The 23,864-nt window shown below is 49.8% G+C and overlaps 1 protein-coding gene across 1 annotated transcript in view; it reads right to left on the bottom strand.

The window, feature by feature from the left end:
- Nucleotides 1-11,476: 11,476 nt before the first annotated feature.
- Nucleotides 11,477-23,864, bottom strand: part of ROPN1L (rhophilin associated tail protein 1 like) — a 28,139-nt gene continuing 15,751 nt past the window's right edge. The window contains 3 exon segments of the mRNA XM_022581393.2: nucleotides 11,477-14,649; nucleotides 14,652-14,724; nucleotides 18,546-18,721. Of these exon segments, the coding sequence (XP_022437101.2) occupies nucleotides 14,620-14,649; nucleotides 14,652-14,724; nucleotides 18,546-18,721 (279 nt within the window). The 3' untranslated portion in view covers nucleotides 11,477-14,619.

The following is a 23,864-nucleotide window of genomic DNA, read 5'->3' as shown; positions in this document are numbered from 1 at the left end:
CCAGGGAGTCAAGTATGAAGGGCCCTCCTCCGCCCCGCCTGTTCTCTTTCCACTTCCAGAGAGAAGGTGTTAATTCTGGAGCCTCCTCCCTGCATTTGCATCTCTGCCAAGCGCACTGGACCAAATGGCTGTTTATAAGCCACTCCCTGAAAAATTTGGGGCGTGTGAGGCGCGATGAACCCCCATTCTTTTTCTAATACTTTTTAAATTCCTTTTTTTTAAAAACTTTTCTCCTGTTTATTTTCTTCTATTTATTTATTTTTTTGGCCACGCCATGCAGCATGCGGGATCTTAGTTCCTCGACCAATGCGCCCTGCATTGGGAGCGTGGAGTCTTAACCACTGGACCACCAGGGAAGTCCCTGAACCCTCATTCTAAGCCTGTAAAAATATTTGAAAGAGGATGGTCATTGCAACGGCGGTGCTGGGCTCCAGAGTTGTCTAACGCTGACCACGCCAAGGACTTGGGCAAGTCTTTGAACTCTGTGGGTCTCGATTTCTCTGTGAATGACATGGGAGTAACAATTATAGATCCCTCACCACCACCCAGTTATACTCCTGGAACTTGGAAGAGCTACTGCATAGTCCAAGTGACTAATGTATAGCTTAATCATTCGTGATATCTTTCTAAAATATCCAAACCGGTTACCATAATTACAGCAGCCGCCACAAAAATGGGAACAGTGGGATAATCATAATAATAACAGTAATAATACAGCACTAGAACACAGGAGATTTCCAAGGCATTCATCTTCTTAATGCCTCTGTGAGGACGGGAGGCTGCTAATATATGAAAACATCATCACTGTCATCGTCGCACATCTTTCCAATGCACTGCATATTCTTTCCAAAATTGACAGTCATTTTACCATCTTTCCTCACTCCTGCGAGAAGGGGAAAAACTATTCTTATTTTCTCCAACTAATACTTTTTTTAGACATGAGAATCTAGCAATATTGGGGTAAGGAAATGTAGTGAATTGAATAATGTCCCCTCCCAAAATGCATGTCCAGCCAGAACCTCTGAATGTGACCTTATTTGGAAATAGGGTCTTGGCAGAGATGATTAGTTAAGATGAGGTCATCCTTGAGTAGAGTGACCAGTGACTGCTGTCCTAACGAGAACAGAAGGAGACACACTAATACACACAGAGGGGAAGGCCGTGTGCAGAGAGATGCAGAGGCTGCAGTGATGCAGCCGCCAAGCCAGTGAACCCTAGGGACTGCCAACAGCCACCAGACCCTGGAAGAGACAAAGACAGATTCTTCCCTAGAGTCTTGGGAGCACAAGATTGATTAGAACTTCCTGCCTCCAGAACTGTGAGAAAACACATTTTGTTTGTATTTGTACATTTGCTTGTACTTGTTTTAAGCCCTCCAGACTGTGGTACTGCGTTACATCAGCCCTAGGAATCTAATAAGGAAGGGGGACCAGGACCTGGGAGCCAGAAAGCCCGGAAGGGAGCTCATGGAGGCTTCGAGGATGCTCTGGGGCTGCCACTCAGGCACCTGGAGGAGGCTCAGGGCCCCTCTGGTCCCCGCTGATCCATCTAGGAAACAAATGCTATGGGGACCAAGACAAGGCAGCCACGAAGCCAGCTTGATGCCCGTCCTCTCTGCCGGCCCATCCCATCCGGCCAGCCCACCCTCGCACACACATCTCTGCTTGTACCTGTGGCAGGAAGAGCTTCATCTGAGCAGTCAGTGAAAGGCCCGTGTGTCCTCCAGTGCTCACGTCAGACCACCGCCTCCTTCAGCTGTACCTTCTTCCCACGGGAGATGATCGAGACGATTAGGCACGTGTCCCTTCCGCCCATTCTTCTGCATGTATGCTCTCCCTTTCCTCTCATTCCAACAAGACTGATCAAGAGAACTTTTCACCATTGTTTTCAGATCCTGTGAGTGCCTTGATTGCCAGTCCAAGCCCTTCCTGCCTCTCCGTGACCAGGTCTCCACGCTGGTCCTCAGCGGCTGCGCAACCTCTTCCGCCTTATCTAGGGACTCTTTGCCTTCTTCATGTATAAAGTATGAAAGACGGTAATGGGTCCTTCCTCACTGCTGCCCTGAAGGCAGCAAGTTCGTGGAACGGGGAACAGGGCACAGAAAGCCCTTTGCGCAGTGCCTGGTGCTGCCAGCACTCGGGAAATGCTTCACATCTTTACGATTCAGTAGGTCAAGGTCAATTGCACAGGCACAGTGGGGGGCAAAACAGCGCCTGAGCTAAGAATTGTTGTTACATTTATAAATAGCTGAAAGCAAATTAAAGAAGAAGAATATTTCGTGACATGTGAAAATTACATGAAATTCAACAGTGTCCACAGGTGAAGTCTTATTGGAACACGGCCACGCTTATTTGTCTCTACGTGTCTGTGGCAGCTTTCACTCGTCAGCAGCAGACTTGAGTAGCTGTGGCAGAGACCACGTGACTGGCAGGGCTTAAAATATTTACTAGCTGGGGGCTTCCCTGGTGGCGCAGTGGTTGAGAGTCCGCCTGCCGATGCAGCGGACACGGGTTCGTGCGCCCCGGTCCGGGAAGATCCCACATGCCGCGGAGCGGCTGGGCCCGTGAGCCGTGGCCGCTGAGCCTGCGCGTCCGGAGCCTGTGCTCCGCAACGGGAGAGGCCACAACAGTGAGAGGCCCGCGTACCGCAAAAAAAAAAAAAAAAAAAAAATTTAGTAGCTGATGCTTTACAGAAGAAGTTTGCTGGTCCCTGGCATGGACTCTGGAGCCAAATTATCTAACTTTAAATCCTAGCTCCACTGTTTCCTAGCTGTGTGATTTGGGGCGAGTTATTTCTCCTCTCTCTGCGCTCATTTCCACATCTCTAAAATGGGCAACAAGTTCTCATTTTAAAATATTATTGCGAGGATTAGAGGAACTATCCCTCTACGGTTTAGAACAGTGCCTGGCACAGAGAAGTGCTAGAGATGGGTTAAGTTACTTTCAGGTCTCCATTTTAACCCTCAGTCTCCCTAAATCCTATACCATCCTACCCCAGAGTAAAATGAATAAAAATTCCCAAGCCTTCGTTTTACTTGACACACGGGGGTTCTTTAAGCTCGTCATTTTCTTCCCTTTTCTTCATTTCCTTCACTTTTCATTATTGCTCCATATGCAGACAGATCCAGGAAGCCTTAGCTCAGACTTCTCAAATACCAGCTGGGTTCTAATTTGTTACGTTGGAGGAAAAAGTCAGTATTCCCCAGCAGACGCACGGGAGTGTTTTGTTAGGCACACCTGCCACTTCCTTACTCTTCAGTAACAAAGGACATTCTTGCAATCTCTACAGATCTTGACTTTATTAGCAACACAGAATGATGAGACATGGATTTCCCGTGTGGACAGGATGTTTTCCCTCTTTCACTGTCAGTGGCTGGGTGACACGTGGAGGAGTCTGGAAGAGCTGGCACAGAGGAGGTGGGCATTGATGGTCATCCCCCATCTTCCATGTAATCGGGCTGTGGCTGGACCCACGGCCGCTCCATTGGAAAGCTCCATTTCCCAACCTCCTGTGCAGGTCAGCATGGTCATGTGACCAAGTGCACCCCGCTGGGATGCAAATGGAGGTGACAGCACACTTCTGAGTCTGCTCCCCCATGCTCTCCACCATCCCAGGAACTGCACACACGCAGATGAGGATGGTTCCCTGAGTGATGATGAAGCAACAAGATGGACAGGGCCCAGGTCCCCGAGCAGCTCTGCTCCTGTGGAGCAGAGCAGCCCTATCACCTTGGACCCCTCATGGAAGGACTTATTTGAGAGAGAATAAATGTCTGCGTTCTTTAAGTCGCTTTGTCACGGCAGCTTAGCTTTTACCCTAATGCAGAGGCCCTGCAGCCCACTACCTTCAGGCCACAGAGACAGAGGAGGAAACTGAGAGATTGGATGATTCCCCCACCTTCTCCAACCCCACACTTAGCTGCAGAACCAGGTCTGGAACCAATCTCTTAATTTGTAGCCCTGTGCTCTGTCCACTTAACATGGGCATTACGTTTGCTCTTTGGAGACAGGACCATGTCACCTCAGGCCTCTGAATTAATCCACCCAGTTGTTAGCACATGGTGCCCACGTGCTGCTGGGGAACGGTGCGTCAGTCTGGGGCCAATCAAGAGAGAGAAACGGCAGGGTCATTCAATGTAAGAATCTACAAACTACAGGTAAACTGCAATATAAGAATCAGACACTGTGACAGGGTTGGGGATGAGCAACTGGCTGGGGAGAAGTAAAGAGAACTCTAAAAAATATATGAATAGCAAGTGTAAGGAGCGTTCATGACCCCCAGCACTGGGACGGGGCACTCAAGGAAAAGCGTTCCCCTTCCCACCGCCAGGGCTGAGATCCGGGTCTCGGCGGCTGGGGCTGATGGAATGGCAGAAAAGTGGCTGCGGTTCTGTGCCGGAAGAACCTGGCAGAAACGAGCCGTCTGGGGAATCGGGGAAAGCTGTTCACGGGAGACATCTCCCTGCTCTGAAACCACCCGAGGGGCTTTGGGGGAAGCTGCCGGCCACACAGAGGGTGATGAGCAGGAAACTGCCATGGACATTTCGAGCACATTTATGAATAAGCAAGGATCATCTTTTGCTCATCTTTTTTCTATTTTCTTTAGAGACTTTCAATTTCTTTTTTTAACGAATGTGTGATTCATCTAAAAATACAGCTTAAAAATATACATCCATTTTTAATATGGGATCATTTAAAAAACCCACAAAATCAAGGCTCAGCAGCGTTCATTCATTTATAATTTGGGAGGAACTTTGGTCAGAAACTGCGTTCGTTTTCTATTGCGCATCACTCATGGTTGCAAAGTCAGCGGCTTCAAACGGTCCACGTTCATTATCTTGCTGGTTTCGAGGGTGGGGAGTCCCAGCACAGGCTGGCTGAGTCTCTGCTCACCTGGCAGAGACACCTCGTCGAGGTGTGGGCTGAGGCCGCTGTCTCGTCTGACGCGCGGGGCTCCCTTCGGGGCTCACTTCCAAACCATCAGGGTCATTGACAGAATTCAGTTCCTTGCGGTCATAGGGCTGAGGTCCCCAGTTCTTTACTGGCTGTCAGCAGGAGGTCGCTCTCAACTCCCAGAGGCCACCCTCAGGTCCTGAACACCTGGCCCTCTCGTAATGATAGCTAACATCTGAAAGCCAGCAGGGGAATCTCTCTCTAGTCAGCTACCTCTGAGTCTTATATAATGTAAGAGAACCAAGGGGATAAGTATCCGATTGTATTCACAGGTCTACCCACACTCAAGGACATGAGACTATACAGAGATTATAGATTATACGGCGAGTACATACGGGGGTGGGGGTGGGAATCTTGGAAGCCGTCTCAGAATTCTGCCTGCCATGGAGACTCATAGAAAGTCTGAGAAAATCAGAAAATTATCTAGAGCAAATCTGGCTTCTCCCCATTCTAGAAACCTCTCTGATCTTCTAAATGAGCCAAGATTCCCTCACTACTCTTCAACTTCCCCTATCCTCAACCCCTCCCCACCTCTGGAATCCTTAAAGGGCTTTCTTCAGCAGAAAAAAAGGGGTCTACTGACCGCTTCCTTCAGGGGTCAGTAGAAAACCAAATCCAGATCTCGCTTTGGACCATTCCAGAGCTCTGCTCCATTTCTGACACCCCCTCTGGACACAGTTGGCAAGAAAAGAGGTCATGGGGCACATTAGCTTCCCAAGGCTGTTGTATCAAATAACCGTACCCTGGGGGGCTTAAAACAACAATAATTTATTCTCTCACAGTTCTGGAAGCTGGAGGTCTAAAGTCAAAGTGCTGGCAGGACCGTGCTCCCTCTAAAGCCTCTGGGAGGGTTCCTTCCTCACCTCTCCCAGCTCCTGGTGGCCCCAGGCGTTCTTGGCTTGTGGCTGCATCACTCCAGTCTCTGCCTCCACCTTCACAGGTCTTTCTCTCCTGTGTCTCAAATCTCCCTCTGTCTTTCTCTTATAAAAACCCCAGTCATTGGATTTAGGGCCCACCCTAAACCAGGGATGATCTCATCTCAAGATTCTTAGCTACATGTGCAAAGGCCCTTTTGCCAAACAAGGCCACATTCACACCTTCCAGGGTTAAGACATGGACATATCTTTTTGGAGGGCCACTATTCAACCGATTGCATGGGGAAACTGATTTAGAAGTCCGGCTATGTCAATTGCAAAGACCAGATATTCCCCTTGGTCTTGCTGGAGCATGGCAGGTGCCTTGATTGGTGAGTTTAACGGAGCTGAGAGCCTAGCCAAGGTGGTGTGCCCCTGGAGAGGCATAGGGCCAGGATCCGAACCGCTTGGGACGCTGCCGCTCTGCCTGTCCTCTGCACCCCAGCCCCCAGTGCAGAGAGGCTCCTCCACACTGGGGCCCGGCAGAGGGAAGGCAGGGAAGCACCAGAGTCCTCTGCAGCCTCGCATGAAATGTCCAGCCTCTCTCCTCCTCAGCCGTCGCACCCATAGGAGGAGGTTAATAACGGTAACACCCACTTTATGCGGGTGTTGTTATGAAGATTAAATGAGTCAGTGTAGGTAAAGTGGGCAGAATTCTAATCGGCTCCAAAATTCCCACTATGCTGGTGAACCTGCCCTGCAGAGCCCCCTCTCCTGGAGGGCCTGGCGTGTACTAGTTTAAACTAGCTGAAACTGCCATTCGGGAATGAAAAATGGAGTCTATCATCCGTAACTTGCCGGTTTCAACGGAATGTAAGTATATGTAACTGTTAGCTACTATTACCACCTACAGCTCTAGAACCACCTCCTGATGACTCTGCAACCGCAGGAAAGGAAAAGGACCTCTCCCGCCCAGCTCCAGGATGAAAAGCTCATGGGAGGCTCTGATTGGCTGAGCTTGGGTCATGTGCCAACGCCTTCCACGAGTCACCGTAGCCTGGTGAGGTGTTATGACTGGTCTAGCATAGGTCACAGGCATGCCCCTACTGGCTGCATCCCAAGCCCCAAAGCATCAATTCTTGTTAATGATTGGTGGATGGATGGATTGAATATATAATACACACACAGGATAAAAACCAAACCGTACATAAAGTTACGCCATGGAAAGTAGGCCACTTCTTCTCAGAAGTTTCTACCAATGCCTTTTGTGTGTGTTAACATTCCAAAAATAATTCATGCATCTATAAGCAAGCATATGAATGCATAGAGACATTGATACAAGTCTCTCGCATCTGCTTTTCACACGAATGATCGTGTGCTGGATGTTTTCCACTTCTTTGACGCTGCGCATTCCTCTCCTCGCTTTGCCCTTTTCCGGAGCCAGAGACACTGATTTCTGTGGCCTGGGGCCCTCCTTGCCCCTGCTTCTGGTTGTGCTTGGCCAACTTAAGGCCCTGGCAGAAGATCAGAGGGTGGGAGGCAAACAGAGAAGGGGATATTTATTCCCCCAGCTGCCCCTCTACCACATAAAGCCGCCACCATGGCTGGCCCAGGGCCCTGCACCCTTCCCTGTGGGTTCCCCTAAACCCTCCCCGCACTGGTAAACAGTCTTCTGTGAAGCCTTCCTCTCCAACCCTCTTTGTGTGACCCTATCAGATGGCACACTCTACACACTTTTCCAATAGAAAATCAAGAAACGAGTTCTCCCCCCATTACTGTCCCCTCCCCAAGAGCCACATTCCCCTTCACCTTTTATTTAGAGTAGGGGCTCCCCAGACTCTGAAGTCAGACTGCCAGGGTTTAGCCACAGCTCTGCCACTTTCTACCTGAGTCACCCTGGGCAAGGTACTGTCCTCACCTGTAAAACACGGGCAATGGTAAGTACCCACTTCCTGCAGTTGGTGTGAGAATTCACTGAGCTGTGAAAACAACCCGTTAGCACAGTGTCCAGCACTTAGTAGGTGCTGGTTAAATGCTTTCTCATCTAAGCCAGGTTTTACCCCAACCCAAATGTCCCTGAGGCCCCAGTGGACAACATTTGCCAGGGTTCTTCATGTCCTGTCTGGCCATCCTGGTCACGTTGATTCAAACCCGGGTTGGGTTTGGGATGGTAACTGAGTGGAACGTGTGCCCAGAGGGGAGACATTCTCCATCCCGGGTCAGTGCCTCCATCTCAGCGCAGGAAAGTAAGGGACCCCTGCCCCATCTCAATGGGGTTACATACCAGCTGTCCACGAGGCTTCTGGGAGGACCCAGCCATTCTGGGGAAAACTTTTCAGTTTACTTTTCCTGTTGGGTCTTCTGACCTCATGGAAAGCCAGCACCAGAGAAATGGGACAGATATTAGAAATGCTGGTTGATGTGGGAAAAGTTGAGAGAGACAGGGGCCTGAGAGAGAGGGACAGGAGGAGGACCTGGGATGACCCTGGCCTCTGAGTCCTAGGGCTCAGTCCCCTAGAAAAGGGGTTATTTATGTTTTTGCAGCCCACCTCATGGGCTTCTGGAGAGAATCCACTTTGATAACCAAGGAGAATGAATTCTGCAGAGTGACATAATGGAGTTGGGATGTTCCTTAGGGAGTGTCTGAACCGCTTTCATTCCAGACGCTGAGGCACAGAGCCTCAGGTAACCAGGGTTTCAAGGACCTTTGAAAACATTTAAGTCTTGAAAAAAGTTAGAGGCTGCAATTATGGAAATAGAAAAATCAAACTCAGCAAATGATTAATTTATATATTCACTCTTCATTAATTGTTAAATTGAGTATACATCAAATTCTCGCTACATCTGAAAACCATTTGTAAAGCTAGATCTTCTCACGTTACAAGAATTCACAAGTATGTCAGTGACTGCCAGGAAGTAAATGGCTAATCTTAAGTAAGTTAAATGAGTGAGTTGTAGTTAAATCTTTTTTTTTTTGGCCACGCTGCACAGCTTGCAGAATCTCAGTTCTGAGACCAGGGATTGAACCCAGGCCATGGCAGTGAAAGCCCAGAGTCCTAACCACTAGGCCACCAGGGAACTCCTGAAGCTAAATCATTTTAAGAACAAAATCACTGGTCCTGCCCAACGGCCTGGAAACTCCATCCTGCCAGGTGACGGCCTATTTCCAGAATTATCTCTACTTCCACCTTTTCTCTTTCTTATACATCATGAATACCACCCGAAAGAAAACCAAACCAAAGCAAACCCAGTTTCTTTAAAGGTGAAGAGTACAGAAGCCGACAAATAGGTTGAAAACCAAGTGGTTCGCCGGTTGCACTACAGGGACATGCATTGCAGTGGGACAGTTTGGAAGCCCTAAGGCCAGAGTCACCTTGGGCTGATTTGAATCTGAGGCTTTTCCAATCCTGTTTTCCCCCAAACCACTCCCTTGAAATCCAGGGAGAGCAGATTTTTTGCAAACCCACAGCTCACAAATGCCAGGGATTGTTGTTTTTTTCTGAATGCTGCGTCTCCATCATTGTCAAAGTCTCTTTTCTAAGTGACTTTAATTGGAAACATCTTCTCTGTCTCTCGAGGGGCTGAATGCAGGCGGGGCCATCTGCCTCCTCAGCCCTCAGGGTCCGGGCCCTCCTGGACCCCAGCCCAGGCTCCTTCTCTGTCTAGAGCTCCTTAGTTCAAAAATTCCAGTCGCTTGAAGAGTTTATTTTATCCAACACGTAAGGGTACTTGCAACAAAGCTTGTGGTTATTAATTAAACCATCTGAGTGAGCCCTCCAAAGACGGTTAACAATCTGATTGAAAGCTAACCTTCCTATGGCTGTTTTAAAAAAAGAAATAACTGCAGGGCATGAAGGAGAATAACGATGATTCAGCTGTGCCATAGTTAAGAGTCCACATCAGCCCGAGGACAGGAAATGAGCTGAGGCCTGCTGTCTGAACTCCAGGAAGCTGGGTGCCGAGGAGTAGACCTTCCAGAGTGGATGCCCAGCAGCACGTGGCCAGATTAGGTGCTGGAACATGATACTTGAGGCTGTCAGCAAAAATGGGACAGAAAAGTGGCTTCCCCTTATGCTTTTTTAATGGCAAAGTTAGTTCACCCTCCACCTTGATGGGGCCCAGCCTTTCTGGGCACTTGGGACCCCAGCGGCGGCAGGCAACCGAGGGGCCCAGCCTCTGAGGGGCTGGAGCCAGGCTGAGAGTGACCCAGAGGAAGACCCTACAGCCTGATGGCGGAGGGACAGGGGCACAGCGCCATCGTCCGGGTGTGGGATCGGCTTCAGTATCCTTTGCTGGGACATCCTATGGACCATCGTTAGAGGGATATCCCCCTTCAACTCTGCTGATCCAGAGTCAACTCTAAAGAACATTCTGGAAACCCAGCTTGGGTCTGGCTATTGAGATGTGCCTTTACCCTCAGAAACAGAACTTGCATTTTGGTCGCAAAACTCCCCCCCACCCAGCCCCTGCCCCCAGCAGATGACCTATGTGTTCAGGTGGCATCAACTAGACAAAGGCAAGTTCATATTTCTGGGTCAAGTTCTTTTTGTTTGAACTTTAGGGCCCTGACAGAGCCTTAACTGACCAAAACGATTTCGGGGACTGAAAAGTTTTGAGGGAACGCCATTTCCAGTTCCACGACAAAGTCATTCTTAAGAAAGATCTGCTTTTTAAGACCAGGGACAAACCCCAGAACCTGTTCGCCAGCAGGATGGTTTATGGGCATCCACGCTGCAGCAGGAGTCAGTACTTCATTCCGTGTGCGCCCTGCACAGACGCACGCCTCCTCCACCACTGACGTCCCCACCAAGGTCCGTTTGTTCCACTGACACATCCTTATCCCCCAGAGGCTACAGCTTACCTTAGAGCCAGTCTTGGTGGTGTACAGTCTATGGGTTTGGACGTGTAGCCATCATTATAGTATCATACAGAGGATTCTCACTGCCCTACAAATCCTCTGTGCTCCACCGGTTCATCGCCGCCCCCCTGCTCCCCGCCCTGCCGGCAGCCACTGATGTTTTTGGTGTCTCCGTAGTTTGCCTCTTCCAGAATGTCCCACATACAGCATGTAGCCTTTGCAGATAGGCTTCTTTCACTTAGTGATATGCACTTAATGTTCCTTCATGTCTTTTCATGGCTTAATAGCTCATTTCTTTTTAGAGCTGAATAATATTCCATTGTCTGGATGTACCATAGTTTATCCATTTACCCACTTCATTCTCTTTCATTACTGAAACACATGATTTTGTTTTTAACATCTTTATTGGAGTATAATTGCTTTACAGTGCTGTGTTAACACATGATTTTTTGGTAAAGTGAAACAGTATCCCCTGATTTATGTTTTTTGAGTTCAGATATCCCCATTAGCAAGTTTATTTACGGCAATATTCATCTATTCTCAGTCTTATAAAATTCTACCCAAATGTATCTTCTTGACCTAAGCCAGTTTGGCTGGTCAGCAATCTGATGAGGCTCTCTTGGTGAAGGGGGGTGGCCTCCAGCGACAAGAGGAGGTGCGGGCTCTATGTCCCCCCGTAGCCCCCCCCGACTAGACAGTTACAGTGAAAGCAAGTCTCACCCCCAATTCTGCCCAATGGACAGACACTTGTTAGCAAACAGGCCCCAAAGCAGTCATGGGCCCTGCCCCTGTAAGCTTGGGAGGGGCCCACTCTTGGTCCTCAGGCCCCTAGAAGAGCACCTTGTTTAAGCAGCTCTGAGAGGCCAACTTGGTGACTTTCTGATGGCTGAGCACCTGCCTTCCCGCTGGGCCAGGCGGCAGGGTCCTCTGGGAAGCAGCAGGCCTGGCTCCTGGGGAGCGACCGCACAGGAGGGGCCCTCTCCTCTCTGACGTGGAGTCTGTTTAGGGACTCATGGCCCACTCCAGAGAGCACATTTTTAGAGGGAAATGGAGAAAACGGTGTAACCCCGGGGGGCCAGCCAGAGTGGCAAGGAATCTTCTGTATTGCTGGAGGACGGTCATAGGGGTGGATCCCTGAAGAGCTGGGCAAGCGGAAGTTCATTCAACCTGACTTTTGACACGAACCCGAAAGTCCATTACAGCTTGTTGCTAGTACGACACTTTGTTCTGGGCTTCACCTCGAACATTCCCTACCCAAGACCCGGATCAGTTCTGCTTCAAGGAGCCCCAGCTCCTTTCCATGGATAGAGGGATTTAAGGACCACACCTGGCTGTTAGGTGTACTCCCCGATGACTGGATGCATCGCTGCTTCTAGGCCTTTCCAGTGGACAGGGATGACGATTTCATACAGATGCTCCAGTTCTAACTCAGGACCACAGGATTTTGACTTAACCTTATCTTTCTTTCTTCATTCCTCCATTCCTGGACAAAAATCCGGGTTCTTACTGACACTGAAATGCTCACTTATCCCATTACTACCAACGCTGATCACTGAAAACAATTTGGGATTTTTAACTGTTTTGTAACTTTTGTTTGTCACTGTATATCCCACTAGGAATGTTCAAGTGACTTGCTGTAAAGTCACTTGGAATAGTTCCTGTGGTTACACCACCGACTTGATACACAGCCACGTTCATTGGTTTCACTTTACTTTCAATTTTCAGGGATTTTTTAAAATGTAATTTTGTTTTATAATTATGTAAAATACGTACAGGATTCCAAAGTCAACAAAAAGGGACTTTCAGAGAAGACTAGCTTCAAGCCTCCTCCATCTGTTCCCTCCCAGCCTCCCTCCTATACGTAAACATTTTTTATTTTTTGGTTCAGCTTTCAGAGGTTCTCTCTTTTTACCTACCCACCTGTCTATTTATATTGGTATTTAGGAAGGCTTGTATTTCTGCTGTAATGATTACCGTACGTATCTCTAGATAACATCCTTAGTCTTTTCTTTTCAGGCTATGTGTGTTGGTTCTCTACAATGATCAGTATTGAAATTGGCTAGAAAACTCTTCTTCCCTCTCCATCCCCCAGATATCTGATATGAACGTTGCTTTACTTCTGGTTAATAATTACGTGACAATCAGACAATCAGCTGATTCTTGTCATATAGACCCCCCGGTCTCCGATATTCGATAGGTGTTATGTCCCTGTGTTGTCAGCACGCACAGCCATTATACACGATAGCACATCCTTTATCACCATCATTTAGTCTCCGTTCTATGGAGAAATATACATTCCGTATACACTGGTCCTTCCGTATACACTGGTCCAACCTCTTTGTCTGAAACTCTCTAGCAGCTTCCTCAGAAAGGGTTCATTGGAACAATATTCCCTGAGGATGCTACTTTGTGGCCTTTATACCTCAATGTTCCTTGTCAGTTCCACACCCAACTTGGACGGCAATCTAGCAGTTTGTTCACCCAGGTACCCTGCCGACCTCCAGTGGGTCCAGTGACACTCCAGGCAGCTCAGTCCCTGCAAACCCCACAGGCAGGTCACTCTCCAGAGCTGCCCTCCGCCCCCAGTTCGGGTGGGGAGCCTCTCCCAAGTCCTCCATCCGTTCGTGGTGCCCTCTGAAGAGCGGCTATGAATCCATCATATTAAGTTGTCCCTTTTCCGCCCCCTGATAGCAGGCCAACATCTCTTCTCTTTGTCACATGCAAGTGTCCTGTGCTCTCTGCCTCACGTGTGCCTCCCGAGGTGGCTGACCGTCTGGCTAAAAAAAACACAAAACCCTCTGCGCCTTTGTCAGGTCTGTGTCAGGCGCACGGGATGTCCAAGCACCATTTCTGTGTCTTCCTTTGCACACCCCTTCCTTTGCATGCCCCTTCCTGCTGCAGTGCTTCCCCTGCACACATCTGGTCACTCCACACGACTTACCACTGCACTCATACAAAACCTAAGGTGTCTTTCCACTTATCCCCGCGCATGGAGGCTTTATGATTAGAAGGAGAAAAATACTTAAATTCTTTGGGGAAATCAAACTTTGAGAGGGTTTAAAGCAACTCAAAAATTGCAAAAGCTCTTAAAACTCCAACTCTGAAAAGTTTCTTCTAATTTTATGAATAGTCTCTCTATATCGTCTGTTCACTGCAAAGGTGACTGTAAGTCCAGGAAAACGATCATCTCAAATACAGTAGCTTAGTGTCCAGATGAAAAATATACTTCACACCTTTCAGTGCAAAAAATGACACACTTCTTTAGGTAACAACTGCATCTCCTAACTTTGGGTTTTCACAAGTCTTTGAACACCGATAAAATTTACTAGCACGGTAACAAATCTGCGGAGAGACAACAAGCCAAACCATTCCCAAGTTCTCAGAAAAATAACCTGAGATGTATTCATTGACACTGTCATTTTGAGGACTTTATATCAAGAGAGCAAATAAAGGATCTCAATGCTTATCTCTGTCCAGTGGACCAAGTGCTGGTCCAAGTTGATGGTCCAGTTTGCTTCCCAGCCACGGATGCTCTTCCAGCCAGTGAGTCCTTCAGGCCCTCCTGTCACAGAGAAGACCCAGCTTCAGCGGAAGACTCTTCTCCCAGGGAGCCTTAGGCGTGGCTGCCAGGGAGCAGAGGGCATCTGCCTTCCTGAGGCTCAGGAGTTTTGAAAGAAGAAGAGATCCAGCTGATTTTAAACTGCCCATCCCCCTTCCTACTCTGCAGCATCCAAACATTGTTTACTCAGGTCATTTCACTGCTGTGAGTGTTTTGCATTTAAGGTTCTTAGAACACAGCGAAGAATCATCATTAAATAGGGCCCCATGATGCACTGCTCACATTCCATTAAAAGAAAAACTCACACTACATATGCATGTGGTTAATGACAAGTTGTATTTGATGCCAAGATTTTAAAAAGCACTGTTTTGACATTAAAATGTGTTCTTCTCTGTATTAATGGCCTATGTCTTCTGAGTTTTCTTTTCGAGGTTTTCTAAATTTTCCTCTTTAGAACGAAGAAAATCTGAAAGTCCTATCATGCCATTCTTTCTAGAGTCTCTAAATTGGAAACAGATAAAGACACTTATTAGTAATTTCTTACTGCACACAATACAATTTTTATGGAATACAGTATAATTGATAAGTTTTACCTTAAAAAACTGATCATTTATGGTCTCAAATCAGTAATTCTTACCTCTAAAAATAAAGCACTCTATTCTCTTTTACAAAAAACGCACATATCTTTCTAGGTGAAAAACTCAGTACTATGTTTGCAGTTTTTTCTTTATTGACAACTCAAATTTTAGTCACTAGTATAACAAAAGTATCTTTCTATTTTAAGCGTTGGTCCAGTAAAACTCAAAGGACTGTCTTAAGTCTATGAAACTTTGGCACTGATAAGAGTATATCTTTTGATTTTTTATCTATAGATACAAGATGGTGAACATTAGTAAATTTCTACTAGCAACTTAGTAGATGTAAAAACACTGAACCGTAACAATGCTGATTTCCCACATCAGTGGGAAGATTGAGCTGTCTTGAGGGCTCATATTTAAAAGTAAAAGGAACACAAGTTAGCGGTTCTAAAATATATTTTACCGTAAAAAGGAACCACCTCTTACGGGCCCAGGGAAACCACACCTGTGGGAGAGCCTCCCACGGTGGCCGCTTGGCAACGGGCCGGGAGGATGGGGATTGGACCATCCTCTGCTCCGGAGCAGGGGAATCCCGTTACTGTCTGTATTTTCAAACACCAGGTTATAAACCCCGACCTCCCAGCCGGCAGTTAAATGCCCTTCTTTTTACCTTCAGCCCCTCCCTGTGGAGGTCAAACCTACCTCCCCGTTCCTGGGAGTGTGAGCTGTACCCACGTGGGTAGCTGGAGGCCACACTTCAGCTCCTCTGTCCCCATCACTCCTCGGAAATCACCGGTGCCAGGGGCACAGTGACCTCTGTGGCCAGCGTAAGGGACAGCTTTGGGGTCTGCCGCTCTGGACAAGGCCCCTCACTGCCCGCCCCCTCCCCCAAGCCTTTCCTGGTGTCACTTCCCCCGCTTCACTCTTCCTGTCTCAGGTCCTCCTTACTCACTGCCCCGCCTCAAAAAGGCTGGACTCCCGCTGCCCCGCCCTTGGTGCGCTCCTCATACTGGGACGCCCGGCGTCCCCCTGGGAGGATCCCAGCCCGGGTCTGAGCTCCCTGACACGCCCTGCAGCACCCCCCGCCCCGACCCCGCCACAGGCCCATCAACTCACAAGTCCTGCCGCCCCCAGGTCCTTCCTGGGAGAGACACAAACATCCACCCGGGCGGGAGCCACTTGGGCATCCTGGAAGGCTCTCTCCCCTCACTCCTCACCTCCAGTCAGCCACCCAAATCCAAGCAGCACTAAAAAGCCTCTCCCTTCTTTGTCAGCTCTTTTCCAGACCTTCGCAGAAACCTCCTAGCTAGTCCCCTTACATCTGCTGCTCAAGGGGTCTTCTAACCAAAATTCACCACCACGCTCCCTAAGACCTTCTATGGCTCCCTAGTGCCACCAGACATAACCCGAACTCCTTAGAGGCTCCCGTGTCCCGCCATCTCCACCACCCGTGGGGTGCATTCGCCAATGTCCACCCAGCCCCGCTCCGCGTGCAGACGCCACCCCAGGCTGCTGAACCCGCCGCATGGCTGTGCTCCACGCACAGCACGGAAGACGGCTTCACGGTGCGACCCAGGGCGGAAGGTGCTGCCTCATGGGCAGAGCCCCTTAGGGGAGGCCTTGCTGAGCTGAGGACCCTCGGCAGCCGTGCAGATGGGCGGGGTGTCTGAGGCCAGGGCAGAGGCCTGGAGTCGGCGCAAGCTTTGTCTTCTCCAAACCCAGGGCGGCGTGTGGCTGAAGTGCCGCGGGCGGGAGAGACGCACAGGCAGCGCTCACCAGGCAAACGGTGGCGGGTTGGGCAGGAATCAGCCCCTGGGCGCGAGAGGCCGGGAAGGCGTGGCGGGGACGTGACTCGAGTCATCATTCCCGGGGATGGTGGCCGCCGTGTGGGGAACGGCCGAGCTGGGGAGGTGCAGGCGGGAGAGCCGGTGGGGCCAGAACCAGGGGCAGCAGCGGGTCCCGGGGGTAGGGGTCGGGGGGAAGGGGCTTCCGTCTAGAGTCACCCACGTCTTGTCCTGAACTAGTGGGGGGACGGTGACGCGGTCCACAAACGGGGGAGCAGAACTGCGGAGGGGAAGGTCCGGGGGATATGGAGTTCTGTTGGGACGTGTTAATAAGCCTGACGTGTGCAGCGGACCCACCTACACGGCCGAGGAGAGGGCGAGCGGGCGCTGTGACATCGGAGTGTGGAGGTCAGCGGCCAGACAGGGGCCGCGTGCCAGGAGGGGATGGGGTCCCCGCGGGAGGGGACAGGAGAGGGGAACGGAGGGCCGGGCTCGGAGGCTGGCCACAGGGAGGGGGACAGGAGGGCTCTGGTCAGTGCGTGAGTGTGAGCCGCTCTGGGGCCTGGTCGGGGCGGCAGCAGGGGCAGGGGGCGGTCCCCAGGTCAGACGGCTTTAGCAGGACGCCAGGCCCCCCCTCGGGCTCGTCCTCGGTGAGCGGGCGGCACGGGGCGGCGGGGCTCAGGAAAGAGGAGGATCAGGGAGGGGCGACCGCTGGCAGCGGGCAGATTCCCCTGGGACGGGCGAGGAGAGGGCCAGGGAGTCGTGGTGTCTGGGGAGACGGGGAGGCCCAGGAGGATGAAGGAACCGCGGCCGCCAGACGGAGGTCCGAGAGGTCAGAGTGCGGGGCCGGCCGCAGGTGTGTGGAGAGGCGGAGAGAGACCGAGGCGCCGCAGCTTCGAGGGGGAGGGGAGAGGTTGCCACGTCGGTGGATGACGGACCAGAGGGAAGAAAAATGGGAGGACGGGGTCTGGAGGCCCAGTCCCGTGGCGGGTCCTCAAGGGGGTGCGCTTCTGAAGGGAGGAGGGGAGGAAGGGACAGGGAGGGCTGAGAGGTCGGCTCCGGGGCACCCCAGACGTGGGCGGTTGGGGACGGTGGAGGGGACCGAGCCTGGGAGGTTGTGATGGGCCTGCCGGGCGTGGGCTCTCAGGGGCCAGGAGGCGGAGCTGTCACCGTCACCGTCACCAGCTCCCAGCGCTGGCTCTCTCGTGATCTGAACCCCCGACTACATCCCGGCACAGAGGCGGCACTGGGAGGCCTGGCGGCACTGGGAGGCCTGGCAGCCTGGGGCGCTGCCCTTTCATCACAGGGCCTCCTCCTCCCGCTTGGCTTGCCTGAAGCAGCACCGTCACCACCCTTAGAGGGGCGGCCCTCCCCCCGCGTCCCCCCCCACCGTTAGAGGGGCGGCCCTTCCCCCGCGTCCCCCCGCCCAGAGGGGCGGCCCTCCCCCCGCGTCTCCCCCATTAGAGGGGCGGCCCTTTCCCCTGCGTCGCCCCCCTTAGAGGGGAGGCCCTCCCCCCGCGTCCCCCCCCCACACACAGGCAGCACAGCACGGGGCGGGGGAGGGCAGGGGGCACGGGGTCTCTCCTCACTCACGCCCTCCACCTGCAGGGACCCATTCGGTGTTTCATTGTTGAGAAATGAATTCTTACTTTTGAACATGCCCCGGTTTTAAACCATGTGACATCCCGTGTTTAAGAATCAAGATGCGTTTTGGATACATGTTTCTTAAGGACGGGATAAGTTGTCTCCCTCTGAAGTCTGCAGAGACCGGCACAGCCTCCCGAGGCCCGGGTATCCTCAGCATCACTAAGTGACACATCGGGGCACAGCGTGTGCCGCCTTCCCTTCTACAAAAGGCCGGATTCGCGGGTACCACGTTATCTGAGAGCAGAGAAGAATGGGAAGAAGGAAGTCGTCCCGCCACCAAGACACCTGCGTTCCTGGGCCCTCGAGCACTTACACGCTGTCCTTCAGAGAGGAGAGGTAGGACTCCGTGTCTGATGCAGGTATATCCCAGTCGAGTCCCGACAGGTAACGGTAGACGTAGGAGAAAGTCTCAAAGGGAATGCGCGCAGGCCCCCCCTCGGGGTCAGCAGTCAGGATCTCACACAGGTGCTTCATCGCAGTGTTCAATGACTAGAAACACCACAAACCAGGTGGAGAAACGGTTACTACCGGGATTCACTAAAGTGAAAGGAAAGACAGCAGCAGAATAAACACCTGAGTACATTTTACAGAAGTTCTCTCAAAAGTACATTCTCGGTGTGAATTAAGAACTAGGGGAATTTATAATTGCCTTAAGAAAGAAAAAGAAAAGGGTTGATCAGATGTAATTGGCCTGAAAAAAATTTGATTCCCAGATTTTATTTTATTTTTAAAATAGAGTTAATTATTTTATTTATTTATTTTTGGCTGCGTTGGGTCTTTGTTGCTGCACGCAGGCCTTCTCTAGTTGCGGCGAGCAGGGGCTACTCTTCATTGCGGTGTGCGGGCTTCTCATTGCAGTGGCTTCTCTCATTGCGGAGCATGGGCTCTTGGCATGCGGGCTTCAGTAGTTGTGGCACATGGGCTCAGTAGTTGTGGCTCACGGGCTCTAGAGCGCAGGCTCAGTACTTGTGGTGCACGGGCTTAGTTGCTCCGCGGCATGTGGGATCTTCTTGGACCAAGGATTGAACCCGTGTCTCCTGCATTGGCAGGCGGATTCTCAACCACTGTGCCACCAGGGAAGCCCCCAGATTTTATCTTATGTTAAATGGGAATGACTCTTACAGCTGAAATTAACACAACACTGTAAATCAACTATACCTTAATAGAAAAAAATCTAATGGGGAAAAAAATAAAAGAATTAAAAAAAATTTTTTTTAAATGGGAATGACTTGGGACATCCCTGATGGCACTAACATCGAGCAGCTGCCACTGTAGGGAGGACAGAGCTCAGACAGCAAGCCTAGGAGACAGACTAGAACCCTCCAGAGAAGCTCTCGTGGGAATGAATCTGGGCTGCACTCACAAGGAGAAACAGCAAGAAAAAACCAGTGGGATGGCTACAGAGGACTGTCCCCAGGGGAAAGGTGCAGGTTTAGGGAAAGTCGCACGCAGACCTGCTTGACCAGAACAGTGACTGTGGGGGAAGTACATCCCATGGCCTCAGGGACACGCAAAGGGCTGGAGCCAGCTCTCTGTAAATTTTAAACAACACATTCATTCTCTCTCAGTTTCTGCGGGTCAGGAGCCTCGGCACTGCTTCGCCGGGCCCTCTGTGAGGCTCCAATCAGGTGGCAGCAAGGGTTTGGTTCTCATCCAGAGGCTCGACTGGTGACGGATCCACTTGCAGCCGCCCTTAGGGAAGGGCAGAACTCACTCCCTGGGGCTGTAGGACTGGAAGGGGGCTGGACTCTTGCTGGCTGTTGGCCGGAGACCCCCGTGAGCTCTGAAAGGCTGCCTGCAGTTCCCAACACGGGGGTCTCCCTGAGGTCCTCTTACAACAGCAGCTTGCTTCTTCGAGCGCCGGGAGCTGGACCAGGTTCTCATGGTCAATATCAGAGAAAAATCACCTGTGCTTCCAGCAGAAGGAGAGGAAAGGCAGGGGGACTGAAATGAGGTTCTTGCACAGAAGTGGCGAATGGCTGGCACCCTCCACGTCCCAGGGACCCTCTGAGAGCCTGACTTGGCATCTCATTTACTCGTTACGGTAACCTCATGAGATGAGGCCAAGGGGGCCCGCAGAGGCTGAGTAACTTGTCCCAGGTAAGCCAGCTGGGACGGGACGCAGGCAGCCAACCTTCTGAGCTTGGCCGTGACCACCACATTCCACCACCGCCAACAGTCACTGGGCTGGCTCGGGGAGCGAGTGACAGGGCTTACACATACCTGGGTTCCAGGCATTCAGCTGGACCATAGGAGCACATCTCCCCCATTGCCATCAGCTGGGACTCGGGGCGTCTGCAAAGCTACCAGCCATGCCCCACCCCGACCGACAGCCCTGCTGAGACAGAATGCACTGGGGCGGGGTTGGGGCAATGGCACAGTCCTGACATTAGCCCAACTCTGCGGGCAGAACGATGCTCTAGTTAGAAAAATGACGGCATTCATTTCTCCAAGGAAAACTGCCCACGCCGGGCCCCCGACAGGCTGTCCTGAGGGAGGACTTGGTGAAAACAAAATTGTGTATTTTACTGGCTCCTTGCTTGAAACGTCTCAGGGACGCATTGCTACATTAGATGCTGCTGTTTTAGCCCACACAGCGGAGAGCAGTCGTCGCGAGGGTGGGACCTGGGGCGGTGGGGGGAGGTAGCTGGCGAGGAGCCTGCACAGGAGCGCTGGGTGACTGATGTTCCAGCGCTTCCGAGGAAGAGCTATTTAAGGAAAAAACACATCAAAGTGTTCTGGCATCACTTCCCTCTGCAAAGGCGAGATGACATTACCAGTGTTGACGTTTCTGACAAAAAGATTTGCAGCAATTTTTACACCCAAAAGGATTCATGAGGCACCTTGCCTGGTTTGGAGACTTTGTTTCCTACAACAGATTTCTCACTTCTAAGGGTTGTGGGCTGTCAGGCTACTTGCTCACCAGCCACAAGGACGGACCCCTCCCTGGCCAGCGCCCCCTTCTCCAACCGCCTGCCCATTATTCCCTGGTTGGAAATTCGTCCAGGAGGAGGTGGCTGCACTGTCTGCAGCCCAGCGTGCACGCCTGAGCCGGATCTCAAATCCAAGCGGAGACGCGTGAGAAACACGGGCGCTGCGGCCTCCTGAGCATCTCCAGTGCCAGTTCCGTGGGTTTTTCCAGTTTCAGAATTACAGCTGCTCTCGTGACGACACCATGAGCCACCTCACAGCTCCCACCACGTCCCTTTTAGCTACAGGAAAATAGCAATGTGGACAATATCCTGACTGACCCTTTGAACAGAGTCAGGACCATGGGGGTCTCTCTCCTGCCCTGTGGCCTGAGCTCAGGGTCACACAGCGGCACTGATTCCAAATCTCAGTTTTAAAAAGCCTACAACACAGAATTGAAATGAAAAAGGGGAAGTAACAACTGACACTGCAGAAATACAAAGGATCATGAGAGGTTACCACAAGCAACTCTATGCCAATAAAATGGACAACCTGGAAGAAATGGACAAATTCTTAGAAAAGCACAACCTTCCGAGACTGAACCAGGAAGAAATAGAAAATATAAACAGACTAATCACAAGCACTGAAATTGAAACTGTGATTAAAAATCTTCCAACAAACAAAAGCCCAGGACCAGATGGCTTCACAGGAGAATTCTATCAAACACTTAGAGAAGAGCTAACACCTATCCTTCTCAAACTCTTCCAAAATATAGCAGAGGGAGGAACACTCCCAAACTCATTCTACGAGGCCACCATCACACTGATACCAAAACCAGACAAGGATGTCACAAAGAAAGAAAACTACAGGCCAATATCACTGATGAACATAGATGCAAAAATCCTCAACAAAATACTAGCAAACAGAATCCAACAGCACATTAAAAGGATCATACACCATGATCAAGTGGGGTTTATCCCAGGAATGCAAGGATTCTTCAGTATACACAAATCAATCAACGTGATACACCATATTAACAAATTGAAGGAGAAAAACCATATGATCATCTCAATAGATGCAGAAAAAGCTTTCAACACCCATTTATGATAAAAACTCTCCAGAAAGGAGACATAGAGGCAACTTACCTCAACATAATAAAGGCCTTTTATGACAAATCCAGGGCCAACATCGTTCTCAATGGTGAAAAACTGAAACCATTTCCACTAACATCGGGAACAGACAAGGTTGCCCACTCTCACCACTCTTATTCAACATAGTTTTGGAAGTTTTAGCCACGGCAATCAGAGAAGAAAAAGAAATAAAAGGAATCCAAATTGGAAAAGAAGAAGTAAAGCTGTCACTGTTTGCAGATGACATGATACTATACATAGAGAATCCTAAAGATACTACCAGAAAACTACTAGAGCTAATCAGTGAATTTGGTAAAGTTGCAGGATACAAGATTAATGGACAGAAATCTCCTGCATTCCTATACACTATTGATGAAAAATCTGAAAGAGAAATTAAGGAAACACTCCCATTTACCACTGCAACAAAAAGAATAAAATACCTAGGAATAAACCTACCTAGGGAGACAAAAGACCTGTATGCAGAAAACTATAAGTCACTGATGAAAGAAATTAAAGATGATACAAACAGATGGAGAGATATACCATGTTCTTGGATTGGAAGAATCAATATTGTGAAAATGACTCTACTACCAAAAGCAATCTACAGATTCAATGCAATCCCTATCAAACTACCACTGGCATTTTTCACAGAACTAGAACAAAAAATTTCACAACTTGTATGGAAACGCAAAAGACCCCAAATAGCCAAAGCAATCTTGAGAAAGAAAAACGGAGCTGGAGGAATCAGGCTCCCTGACTTCAAACTATGCTACAAAGCTACAGTAATCAAGACAGTATGGTACTGGCACAGAAACAGAAATACAGATCGATGGAACAGGATAGAAAGCCCAGAGGTAAACCCACACACATATGGTCACCTTACCTTTGATAAAGGAGGCAAGAATATACAATGGAGAAAAGACAGCCTCTTCAATAAGTGGTGCTGGGAAAACTGGACAGCTACATGTAAAAGAGTGAAATTAGAACACTCCCTAACACCACACACAAAAATAAACTCAAAATGGATTAAACACCTAAATGTAAGGCCAGACACTATAAAGCTCTCAGAGGAAAACATAGGCAGAACACTCTATGACATAAATCACAGCAAGATCCTTTTTGACCCACCTCCTAGAGAAATGGAAATAAAAACAAAAATAAACAAATGGGACCTAATGAAACTTCAAAGCTTTTGCACAGCAAAGGAAACCATAAACAAGATGAAAAGACAGCCCTCAGAATGGGAGAAAATATTTGCAAATGAAGCAACTGACAAAGGATTAATCTCCAAAATATACAAGCAGCTCATGAGCTCAATATCAAAAAAACAAACAACCCAATCCAAAAATGGGCAGAAGACCTAAATAGACATTTTTCTAAAGAAGATATACAGATTGCCAAGAAACACATGAAAGGACACTCAACATCACTAATCATTAGAGAAATGCAAACCAAAACTACCATGAGGTATCACCTCACACCAATCAGAAAGGCCATTATCAAAAAATCTACAAACAATAAATGCTGGAGAGGGTGTGGAGAAAAGTGAACCCTCTTGCACCATCGGTGGGAATGTAAATTGATACAGCCAC

This window comes from Delphinapterus leucas, chromosome 3 (genome assembly GCF_059928025.1).
Source record: "Delphinapterus leucas isolate spDelLeu-1000000601 "Yukka" chromosome 3, BTC_Dleu_Yukka2, whole genome shotgun sequence".
NCBI classification, from domain to species: domain Eukaryota; kingdom Metazoa; phylum Chordata; class Mammalia; order Artiodactyla; family Monodontidae; genus Delphinapterus; species Delphinapterus leucas.
Note: the sequence above shows the minus strand (reverse complement) of the source record. Positions and strands in the feature narration are given on the sequence as shown.